At 37.1% G+C, this 13,190-nt stretch overlaps 1 protein-coding gene across 8 annotated transcripts in view; it reads left to right on the top strand.

Annotated features, from left to right (window-relative positions):
• Positions 1-7,121, top strand: part of Tmem131 (Transmembrane protein 131) — a 280,417-nt gene extending 273,296 nt beyond the window's left edge. For all 8 annotated transcript variants that reach the window (XM_045761559.2, XM_045761557.2, XM_045761556.2 and 5 more), the window contains 3 exons: positions 1,781-1,987; positions 4,101-4,506; positions 5,514-7,121. In XM_045761559.2, the coding sequence (XP_045617515.2) occupies positions 1,781-1,987; positions 4,101-4,506; positions 5,514-5,890 (990 nt within the window). In that variant the 3' untranslated portion in view covers positions 5,891-7,121. The remainder of the gene's footprint in view (positions 1-1,780; positions 1,988-4,100; positions 4,507-5,513) is intronic.
• Positions 7,122-13,190: the final 6,069 nt, after the last annotated feature.

The following is a 13,190-nucleotide window of genomic DNA, read 5'->3' on the forward strand; positions in this document are numbered from 1 at the left end:
GAAAAAAATATTGAACCCCAGGGCACAGGCCTTGCATCACTGTTTTTTCTCTTATATCATATACAGTATAGGTAAAAATATAAGTCACAGCTTTGTGTCATCCTTTGAGGACGATCCAAAAATCTGCATAAAAATTACTTCTATAAAAGATATTGAAAACTACAAGCTGGTATCAATAAAATCTGATTGGGCAACTGAATCTTAACATGTTTAACTGTGACAAATTCCAGATACTCAAGTATGGTAAAATTTAAGAGCTTAAATGAAAGCTATCAAAATTCTCAAAATATACACTCTGGAAAGGAGACAAGAAAGGTATCAAATAATAAATACATTATTTATACGAATGGAGAATACATTGTTTATATGAGTGGAATACTGTTGCACATTAATAGCCTCATTCAAAGCTGGATAAATTGCTGACCTGGTGAGTGTGCAAAGATATTTTACCGCTAGAATCGACTCTATAAAATATCTAAATTACTGGGACTCCCTAAAAATTTTAAATCTGTATTCCTAGAGTGCAGGTGGGAGAGATACATAATAATTTACATTTGGAGAATATTAGTAGGAAGGGAAGGGAACTATCAGGAAAAAGTGCCAAACCATTATGACTAGCACTTGGAAGGGGGGTCAGGATTAGGATTTGAGATGAGATGGGGAGGGGGGGGGATGGTGCCCAACCACTTGGACCGTGGAGGATTGAACACCGACCTGCATGAAGTGAGACAGTCACTCTACCCTCCATCCCAAGTGGTTGGGCAATATTAGTAGGAGTGGTTCCAAATATGCACACACAAAATACCACCACATGAGACCAGAAGGCATGGCAGGATGTGCAAAATAGCCGAACTGAAAAGAGATGCAATAGGCATACTGAGAGAGAACACTATCAACATGAAAGGGCCAAGACTTTTCAACACGCTTCCCACTACACATATGGGGCATAACTGGCCAACCTCTCGCAGTGTTTAAAAGCGAACTCGATAAGCAACTTCAAAGGATACCTGATCAACCAGGCTGTGACTCGTATGTCAGGCTGCAAGTAACTGCATCGAACAGCCTGGTTGATCAGAACAGCAACCAGTAGGTCTGGTCAGAGACCAGGTCATGGGAATACCAAACCTCAGAATCTTCAACAGGTAGAATACTGGAAGGCTAAGTCCCAGATTTGCACAGTAAAATAACAACATACTGGAATGAACAGTACAGAAGGAAATGCAGAATAGAACCAGTGACTAGTAGTGCTAGAGGCAAAATCAGAGTGTGAACACTGTATGAACATCAGAGGTCCAGGCCTGTTCAATACTCTCCCAGCAAGCATGTTTCTGGAACAAAAGTGAACTACTGCAAGAAGTAATTAGATAAGTTTTGGAGGCTTGATTTCACAATTAGAGGGCTTGATGGGGTCACATAAAGATGGAGCCTGGGGTCACTTGAGTATAGCCACATGTGAAGGCGATGCATTTTTTTCCTGATACCTGATGAGTAAACATATATCCTATTTTGGAATATAAATAAGTAGCAAATTTCTTTAATGATAATGTTTTACCTTGGAGTTATCCACACTGAAAAACAGGTAAGATAATAAGGAAAAAAAAAAGACAGTAGTAGCAATAATTTCTGCATATAATACATTATTTTGATACAAGAACACAAACATTACAGAAATTGATCATGTACAGTGAGCATTAAATGTACTCCTAGGTGCTGTGGCAATAGTGTACAAAACACATCTTTGAATAATAGGAGGCTAACTGTGGGTTTTCTTGTGCTTCAGAGTGCTGAATCCAGCGAGAGTGTGGGTAGTGGGAGGTCGTCTCCAACACCTAACTGGGAAGAAGCACGACAACCCTCAGAGGATAACTTGTCAGACTTGCAGACTTCAAACTTTGCAGCCACACATCTAAAACCTCCATCTCAACCACAGCCATTGGCACCTAGAGAATCCTCGTACTCGGCTATACTGTTAGGCACGGATAAACAGGTGAGAAAATGTCAATTACTTTTCACAAGTTAGTGCCTATTAAAGGCAGATAATTAGCACTCATATTTAAGGGTCTGTCTACATGCTAGATACTCTTCCCTAAAATAAACCAGATAGATATTTTTTTGTAATGCAATCTATTTTTACTGTAAGTTTGTCTTTTGTTTACATGTAAATGTATACTAATGATTGCTCTACTACATTATAAAAATAATCATTTACTGCATACTAATGGTCCTCGTGCACACTCATCTCACTTCCAAGATGTGAATTGTGTATAATTTTTGTACCAATAAATGTTCAGAAATTATTGCTTTAACAACTGTAAACAAATATATAACATTTGTTTCTATAATGTTTAGACAAAATTTTATTTGCTAAATACCAAAGTCAACCGGCCTACCTTACCTTGCAGCCTAGTAATGTTTAGAAGATAAAACATTGAGTATATAATATGCATCTCTCTGGGAGAGTCTTGGTGGTTCCCAATTGCTTATGCACTGGTACCCCAGGGCTAATACCATCTCGTTAGACATGTTAGACTTTCTCATGGCCTATCGAAGGCAAGGATGGGGATCTTGCACCCCCCCACACTTCTATAGGGAGCTGAAGGTGTCATGAGCACGAAAGGGAAGCATCTCGCTCAGTTTGCCGATGCCTGGTCCCAGAATTCGGGTTTTTGTCAGCCTGTGATGGTGTTGGTCAGTCCTTCCTCCTAATGGGGGTTTGGAGGAGTTTCAGTCAGGCATCCTCTCTTTGTCTCTTGTCATGTCATCTTGAGTTGGGTGGTTTCAGACAGTCAAAACGACTGAGCATTTTTTCTACTACTGTAGCAGTAATAGTCTGTTGACATTTTTTGCATTGTTTAACTGAGGGCTCTTCTACATATTAACACAGAAGAATTAATATTCTACCCTTATTAACACAGGGTTAATAAGAGTATCCACCCAAGTAGTGGTGAATACTCTTATTAATGCCACCAGAACATGAAAGACTCACTAAGAGAACAATTACCATAGCAGAGAAAGAAGCAGAACCCCATCTTCTGAGGAAGAGCATGAAGCTCACTAATGTGACTGCTGGAGGCCAGATCAAACAAAAGAACACTCCAAAGGAGAAACCCCAAAATGAAGTAACCAAGTAACAATGTATTCAGGGCAGAAACTTTAATGTCTACCATAAGAAACATTGAGAAAGATCCTGTTGCCACATTAGCTTTTTATACACTACATGTAGTTGTTTAATCAATTGGAATATGGGCAAATGACCACATAGTACCAAAACATTTTGATAAAAATAAAGGTTTCCTTATATTAACCAAGCCACTTGTCACCTTAGTTGGTAACTAATCTATCTAGTAACAATTGTTGTTGTAACAATTTGCCCGAAACGCATTGCGTAATAGTGGCTTTAGGCATTGTATGTACTAGCTCTATCTATATATCAATCCATTAATGTAACATCACTTGTATGTATATACCTTACCTGAATAAACATCTGAATCTGAATCTGAATCTGTTGTCAGTGTGATATGCCATTCTATCGGTTCACTGTTGCCTGGAACTATAAGACCTAATGTGCAGCAATTTCCTATTGTTCCTGAAGGTGCTGCAATAGTGAAGTAGTGAATAAACTCTGATCTTTGCTCTTCAATTGTTTACCTGATTTACCCGATTTTTACCCGATTTACCTGATGGCCACTAACACTAGTGGCCTCAATGAGAACAGGAAACCGGTGGCTTGTCAATGGTTTGCCATTTGTCTTGAACCTTTCCAGGTGGATTTTAAAACAGTTTTGATGTTTGAGAGTTTGGTGGGTAGGCAGTTCCAAGAGTTTATAACCATGTGGGTGAACCCTGTGGGTTTTCTTCATGTCTTAAAAAAAAAAAAAAAAAAAATAATTGTTTATTAGCTTCAGGGCTGCTGATTTGTTTGTATTCATAACACTTCACATGATTTATATAAAAAAAACTCTTGACCTGCTTTTACAAATGAGATGTTTAACATTATTTTTTTTATATATATATCTTTTTATTTTATTTTAAAGCTTAGCATTCTTTTCAAGTAATCTTCAACATTTTGCTCAAGTGATTCCATTTCAAATATATTTCAGAAAGCTAAAGTAATGCCATTTGCCAAGGTTCCACCAGAGATCAAGAGAGTCGAAAAGCCTTTAGGGGTAATTGGCCAGAAAGTGAGCAATGCTAGTAACAGCAGCAACAACAGCAATAACTTGGGTACTTTACATGGGGTGTCCACTCCTGCAACAAGTGTGGCCTCCATGTCCTCTTCTCCGTTTTTCACCGTGTCCGAAAATAATTATTCTCACCGACTGAAGGAAGATCCTTATGCAAGAAATGTGTATAGTGGCTATGTGGATAATGGATGTGTGGCTGCTAGTCAAGCCGGTAACAGTATTCACTCGTGGGATCCTAAGACATTGAGTGCTCCAACCTTGAGACCACCACCTGGGTTAGCTCAGTCACAAGAGACTGCTCATCGACATGGCTCACTTTCAGGTAAGTTTACAGTACTGATTTGCTAAGATTGCCTCTTTTTGCCATTCTTTAATGAGATTTCAGTATGCTGGAAGGCAGTAGAATACTTAATTTTGATTGAGGGGTTTGTGTTGTAATTACTGGAATTAATTTTAAGTTTTATTTTCTCTATTGGATTGTCTTCCACCAGTGATATGAACACAGCTAATGACTTGCACGGTATTCTGCCAAGATATATTGTGTGGTCCACCCTGGTGTGTGTGTGTGTGGGGAACGTGCTGTATGATTCCAAACTGATAGGAAGAGTGAAATAAGTGTACCTGGATGGAAGTTTGATAAATGTTCTACTCCCCAGGCCTGGCCCTGGGGCCAGGCTTGACTTGAGTGCTTGGTCTAACAGGCTGTTGCTTGGAGTGGCCCCTAGGCCCACATATCCACTGCAGTTCGGTTGGTCCGGCACTTCTTGCAGAAAACTGTCCAGTTTTTATTGAAGACTTTTGTCCTGGCAATATATCCTATACTTGCTGGGAGAGTATTGAACAACTGTGGGCTCTGATGTTCATGTAGTGCCTTCTGATTGCGCCTATGGCGCACCTGCTCTTCAGTCCTGAATGTTGTTATTTTACTGTGCTTAGGTTGTCTTGATAAGTAATGTCCTTTAAGAGAAAAAAACAGTAGGCTCTGGAAAATATTATAGTATATTTGCTTATCTTAAAACCCTGAGGTAGTTTTTGTTAAAGCAAATAACTGCAGTATTGCTTTGTATCTCCCAGTTATATATTTTGTGGATGGGGTTCCTGGTCAGGATTTATGTAGTGGTTCAATGTAAAGTAAGTGCATCATAATTTCATACATGATGGAAAAATACATACATGATAACTTTTTCATTCATCTTATAGAACTCCTGATAATGTAGAAACCAAAAACTGTTACAAAGATTCCTTTCTAGATTTCATATAAATTCATAATTAAATGTTTATGATTCAGGAGAATAGGATTTCATGATTCAAATTTGAAAACCACTTCAGGAGACGAGGAAAGACCACGTTACTGCCCTTCTCAAGTTGGAGGTTCACTCTGGCCTGATGGAAGTGGTTATCATCATGATGGAATAGTTCTCAACTCTGGCAACACATCGGCACCAAGCTTGTGGGACTCGCTGTCAAACATTTGGTCACCCCCATTCTCATCCTCAAGTCAAGGATCGTCTCCACAGTCTTCACCAGCATCACCGTGGGGAACAACTCTCACTCAGGCACCATCATCTGGAGTAAATGATGCTAGTGGGGCTGTATCAAAAGGTCTTGGCTTTGATCCCTTCTGTTCTGTGAGCAACATTTGGTCTGCACCTGCTAACCATCCTGGAGACTTGTGGCCACCACCTAGTTCCAAGAAGGATGCTTAGACTGCTGTACAAAGTACACGTTTACATCCTCACCGCTCATACTGCACTCTTCATCTAAAAGAACAAACACAACAAAATTTTATTTTGATGCTTTGGTTTTTACACTTGAAAAAGAAAGATAATAATAATGAGCAGGCCTCTGTGCATTATCTTCTATGGAATATTTCAAAATTTATTTTATTTTTATGTACTTGACTGGTTTACTTTTTTTTTTTAGTCGCATGGAATTAAATTCCATATTAGTTAAGGAAGGCCTTTTACTTAATGAAGTATATTTGTTCTTTGATATTGTGAAGTTTTATTTGGAAGGTTAATTGTCATCTTTGGCCAATGACTGGTAAATTAAACAAGCAGTGTTTTTCTCTGAGGAAATGCAACAACTTGAGGAGCAAACACAGAATTATGCACTGAGGGGCATAGTTTTTTAAAAGAATAAATATTGGTTTATAATTTTTTAAAACATTCTTAATAACTGAGACATCAGTTAAATTTCTTATGAAAGAATGACCCGGTAATTTTATTTAATTACAAAAAGAGAAGAGACCGTTTTAATTTTGACAGTTTTAAGTTTATAGAGCTCTCATTTGTCTTTTGTAATGATTTTGACACTTTTTAGTTTACAGAGCTCTCATATGGAGTGAAGACTTTTTATTTACTGTAATCTTTGTGCCATATTGAAAGATTATGTTTGCTAAATGCAATCATTGCTGGTTGTGTACAGAACAGATTTGGACTTTACTCAGCCATGTCATTGCTATTATAAATCAATGTATTGATTGACTTCAAAATAATTTCAAACTCTTTTAAAAAATTATTCACATGCTTAAAATATCTGCCTCAAATAAGGGATGGCCTTGGAAATGGAGGAGGCAGTCAAAAGGTGTGTTGTTCAGCCCATCCTGGTAGCCAGTATTTCAGAGGTGGCAGTAGTACAGTCAACTGAAGGATGACCATATCATGTCTCATACCAAGACAACTTGACTAGGAAATTTTTGTGCAGTCCATCAAGAGCAAAACTAGTTTGTGAGCGAATTGGTCGCCATATTTTGACTGTACCTACAGCCTAGTAATCCAACCAGTATTGTGTGTTCTCCCACTCTCAGTATTTGATTATACTCATAGATATGGAAACCCCATAAGTCTAGTTTCCTACTATCAAGAACTCGAGACTGAGCAGATTGTCAGACAAACCAACAGTGTTTTTGATGGACAAATAAAATGATGAATTGAATGTTTCCTGTTTATAAACCTTTACAAACCCTTTAAGAGCTCAGATTATAGCTTAATGAGACAACCTATTAGAAACCACAAACAGTCTTAAGTCCTTAATTTATGAAGGACAAAAAAGAAGTTTGAAGTGCTGCCTGAAGTACTTTCTATATCATACCTAACTACCACCTTCCACTGCATCATCCTTTTACCTTCTTTTGGTAAGTTACATTCATATGTCTATGTTTATGGTAAAGTGGGAAGTGAAAGTGATATTGAGACCTTGCAAAGAGATCTATATAAACTCTACAAATGGTCAGATGACTGGCATATGCTTTTTAATGTCAATAAATGCAAGACCTTGCATGTGGGGCATAACAGTCTACATACCTACCAAATTGACAGCACTACCTTACAAAAGATAGACAAAGAAAATGATCTTGGAGTTGGAATCCATCATTCACTAAAAATTCTGCTGGGTTTTAAAATACAGCTGGAAAAGATCAGGGCAAATGTGGGGGACCTTTGACAAGCTGCTGGCTTCCTGTCCTCATCAAGGCCACTAGTTTTAGTGGCCCTCAGGTAAATATGTATATGATACATACAATAGTACTAAACTATTAGCCAATTGATGCAAATTATTATGCACTTAGATTTCTTTAACTTAATTGTAATTAAAATAGATTTTGAACATTAGTTAGACCTATTATCAAATCATGACCACTCTTGACATACTGTGGCATTCTCTCTCTCTCTTTTTTTCTTCAGAGTATTAAACCAGGTATAAAAATTTATATACCGTATGCCAACGTAAAAGACGCACCCTCATATAGAACACACCCCTATTTTACAAGGATATTTTGTGGAAAACAAACTATTTTTAGTATGTTTCATCATACATTTATGTATGATGAAACATACATTTTCTTTTTCATTTGAAAAAGACTTTTCAAGTGGATTTTGTACCTCAACTCTTATCTCCCATAAGATCAGCTGCATAATTTGTATTTTGGGCAAGAGAATTGCTATACAGGACGTGAAGCTTGTATTTTTGGATGTGATGTTTTGTTACCGCATCAGGCCACCAGGGTGGCGCACCATCACAGTGCTCTGTTTTTGTTGTCATTTACTGCGCTCTGGTTTTGTTGTCATTTACTCAATGCAAATGGCTGAGAGGCAGATGAAAGTTTAAAATTCCTTTCAAATTTCTAGGAGCATTTTTCATTTAGATAATAAATGTTTCTTAAGAGGTAACACAATTATTAAATAATATATGACATATATCAGGTGTGGGTTACGTATGCTTGGTAAGATGGTGAGATGATGTGAGCTTCCTTCATAACTGAGGACGTATTGTAAGCAGTTTTTTGCAAGTTTGTGATAACAGACTGTGATAACTCGACTTGTTTTCAATATTGTCTTATTAGTAACACGATTTACTGTGATAATTTGCTTTGTTTTCAATATTATTAGCAAAGATTTTTGTGCCTAGTGAAGTTACCCAGTATGCTTGTCCGGCTCCCTAGCTTATGGCACTCACTCGCACATCTGTAATAGGGCAGCATTAGATGCAGGGCAATTTTTTTATACAGTACGTTTAAAAATAAAAAAGCATGTTTTATACGCTGGCAAATTTGGTAATTTTGCCTTATTTAAGGGCAATGTAGCTAAGAGTGTTATTAAAGGTAATTCATTTTTATTTGTTGTAGAGGTGGAATTTGTTTGATGGCTTGAAACTCAAAGTTGTTGCATAATTTGAATTTTAGTTCTTTATTCTAACTTGCATCAAAAGTTTTGTCAATATCTTTTGTGGCAAGTGCTATAAATATAACTACATATACATCAATATGCTAAAAAAAAAAAAATTTTGCCATGTGTCAAAATAGTTCAGTTCCATTGAACCTTCCTCAGTTGAATTTCTTAACAATGAACTTGTGTGTAATATCAAGCAGTTCACAGGATCACTTGATCCATTGCCCAGACCACATAACCCAAATTTCACTGACCATAATAATACTCATGAATTAGTCAATGCATACAACAATAAGCAAACTGAAAGCAAAGGCCTTTTTCTTTTTCATTGCAAAACTTACAATACCAAAGGAGCCTTGCAGAAGCACACGGTAGGAAGGACTAATCAACAAAACATTGAGTAAATGATAGAAAAAATTGATAGGCAAAGAGCAAGATGTAAGGCACTTCCCAAGTAGGTAGGGAGGGAGGTTAGATAGTCAGAAGCAAACTGGTATGCATAACCATCACAAATTCTGAGCACAGAAAATACTTACAAAATGCACAAAACCTAGAAGGTTGGCATGGGTATAACAACATTTACATATCCCCAGACCTAATAGAATAACAACAACAACAAAAAAGACAAACAAAGCAAGAGACAAACTAAAGGACTTGGGAAAAAGACCAATACAGAGGTTTAAAGTTGAAGATAAGGGAGAGTGCAGGTGATTATGATAGTAGTTGGAGTAGAGGATGTAATCATTTACCCAGTTGAGTAGAACTAACCTTGTACAGTATACCTCTAACAACAAGCAGGCACAAAACCAAAGGGACAATGTATGCAATAATAGTGTGCAGAATACAGGAGCAATCTCGGGAATTTAAATTTTTTTTACACAAATACCTAGTAAATAAATTTGATGCATTGTGTGCATACACTGAGGCTTATAATCCTGTCATTATTGGGATCAGTGGAACATGGGGGACAAGTAGATGTAATTGAAGAGGGAATGCCATCTTCCAGGATACCATCCACCTTTCAGAAAGGACGAGAAGAACAACAGAGGGTGTGATAGTGTTCTTTCAATGCCCGAAATGCTTTGCGTAATAGTGGCTTTAGGCATTGTATGTACTAGCCCTACCTATAAGTCAACCAATCTTTGTAAAAATTTCTTGTATGTATGTACCTTACCTAAATAAACATTTTATTTTATTTTATTTTATATAAAAGAGGACTTTAATGCAATGAGTAACTGAACACCATGGGATCCTCAGAATCTGTGTGGTGCAATATACTAGATCAAAATGACAGTGGATGTATGCTACAGAGTAGACACAGCAACAGCAGAGGGCATTACAGAAAACCATAAATGTGATAAATGCTGTAACCAAAGCCCAAGCTCTTATAATGGGGGGAGGGGACCTTTACCCACGAAACAACAGATTGGGCAAATCTTCAAGTTGAACATCACAAGTTGAAGAAAATTTTCTTGATCTGCCATAATTGATCAAATCCAGGTAGGGCAAGAAACACCCTTTCATGTGACCACAATATTCCAAGATGGAATCCAATTATAGAAATCGATATAAAGGTCCAGGACAATGACTTTCTAAATTACTAGTGAAAAGAAATTTGGAGAGGAATTACAAAACACCACCTGGGAGTGAGCTAATAGATCAAGACATGGAAGTATCATGGGAAATTTTCAAAAAGGTCATCAATGAACTTGTTCAAAACTATGTGCCAAGGAGGAGAAAGAAAATAAATAGAACTAGATGGTTGACACAGGCTGTAAAAAAAAAAAAGCCTGGTTTTAACAACTTTAAGTACAACCTCTGAAAAAGGTATCAGTCTAGAAAGAATCACATAGATTAAGATATATACAGAAGGATATTAAATTCAACTACCCAGGAAAGCAGTTCAGTGAAAAAAACTTGCTCAAAATATTAAGATCAAAATGATGATACAAAAGCAGCCAACACTTTCAATTAATACTTACATCAGTGTTCACACTAGGAAAATTTGACCACAATACCAAGACAAATGATTGAAGCAAGGTAAGAGAATGAATTAAGAGATACAGTATTCCCATAACATGTGGAACTGTCAGGAAGAGCAGTGACATTAAAGAATTCAGAAGTCCTAGGTGTGGACGGAATTTAATCTGAAGTCACAAAGGAACTGGCAGATGAACTGTGTCTACCACAAACTCCTTTCCATAAAATCTCAGGATCAAGGAAAAGTTCTCCTTGACTGGAAGTATGCAAATGCCACTTCTATCTTAAAAAATGGCAGAAAGAGCTCAGCACAAAACTACCAACTGTTAAGCCTAACCTCTTACATCTGCAAACTCGGGGAGAGAAATGTAAGGAAATCATTTACCATCTCTCAGTGCTCTGTCTAATAAAGACAAGCAAAATGGTTTTGTTAAAAACAAATCATGCCTAACACACCTGCGCACATTTTTGGAGAAAGTTACCAGCTATTCAGACAAAGGACTTCCAGTAGACATAGCCTAAGCTACTCTATCCATTTGAGATGCATTTTTTCTTGTCTCAAACATACTTGAACTTGAACTTGAAAGTATATGTGGTCCTCTCTAAAGCTTGATAAGGTACCACATGAAAGATTGGCAAGGAAATTACCAGCACATGTCATTAATGGTAAAGTACTAGAATGGATAAAAAAATGGTTGAAGCAATGTTTTCCTAAATGGAAATGAAGCTGACTGGAGAAATGTGGTGAGTAGGGTACTGCAAGGTTCCATCTTTGAGCCAACAATTTTTAGTTATATACTCATCAGTGCTAGACATGTGCTAGTACATGTAGTGCTGTACATGTAGATGTACAAGCCACATTATCAAATTTTCAGATGACACTTAAGATCTTTGGTAAAGTAGTAAGCAAAAATTATATTGAGGCCTTGCAAAGAAACCTACAAATAATAAAACAATGCAAGACCTTACATGCAGGACATAACAATACACATCACAACTTAAATATTAACAACACTACCATGCAGCAGATTGATGAAGAAAAGGACCAAGGAATCAGAATCCACCAGTAATTGAAAGTTGCAGAAAAAATAAACTTGAAGGAAGCCAAAGGTTTGTCTTCCTCATCCTGATGTAGACCTGACCAAATGTAAACTCAACAAAATTATTCGCACACCCTCCGTCACTATGTGATGGAGTACGAAAACATACGTGAATTCAGAGACAATTCTATAACAAATGTTTCAAAGATGAGTAAATATTAAATTTAACATGATTTGCTACCAGAAATTTTAGTCAAATATCCTCAGTTTGCTAACTGTAGGTAGTAACTACATAGGTGATTGTAACCTATCCACCGCTGCCCACTGGATTGGGGGCGGTGTGCAGGACAAACATATAAATTTTGACACTAGCTCATGTCAGTTGCTGAAGTTAGAAACTGTACTTGAGGTCGGTCTCGAGCCCATTGATGATGTGACGACGTATATTGAATTATGTAACTAGCTCAAGATTGTAACTTGCTTAGCTAAATGAATTGTGGGGTTCAGTTCCTGTGCCCATTATGTGCGTCTGTAACTCTTTCCACCACCTCCCACAAGATGGGTATGAGGTGCATAATAAATGAACTAAACTAACTTCCTCATAATAATTTTTTTGAGAATGTGGAAGGGGGAATGAGAGGGGATGTTGTTAAAGATTCGCTACTTGGAACAATAAGCTCCAAGTAACACGGGCTTTGGTGAGCCCGTAGATGAGAGGGGAGGATGAAGTGGGAACCGAGGGGATGGGGAGAGGGGGTCTAAGGAATGTAAGGAATGATGGAGTGAAGAATGGGGAAAAAGAGACCGAGATGTAGTAGAGTGATAAAGATTAAGCCACCCAAGAGGTGGCACGGGCATGAATAGCCCATAAGAGATGCAGTAGGGTACCAATTCTATATATATATGTACGGGGTATGAATGAATATATATATATATATATATATATATATATATATATATATATATATATATATATATATATAAAATTGTGTGTGCAGAAATAATATTAATAAAACAATTGATAGTCTTGTTAATTACTATGCTATGTATCCTCACAATCCCAATGTACCTTCTTGTATATACACATATATATATATATAAATAAATAAAGTTAAGTATTAGCGGCGGGCGGCACATTACCGTCATTTTTAGTAGTGAGAGCAACACGGGGCGTTCCTGGTATGTGTGTAGATGACTTGTTTACTACCACATTCTTCAACAAAACTGAATAAAAACCCCTTTTAACAACTTACTAAATAACGCTTAATTATAATATAATATGATACACGGGTCTCTCGTGGATATAAGATGGTAAATTG

The sequence above is a fragment of the Procambarus clarkii genome, chromosome 45 (genome assembly GCF_040958095.1).
Source record: "Procambarus clarkii isolate CNS0578487 chromosome 45, FALCON_Pclarkii_2.0, whole genome shotgun sequence".
Taxonomy (NCBI): Eukaryota; Metazoa; Arthropoda; class Malacostraca; order Decapoda; family Cambaridae; genus Procambarus; species Procambarus clarkii.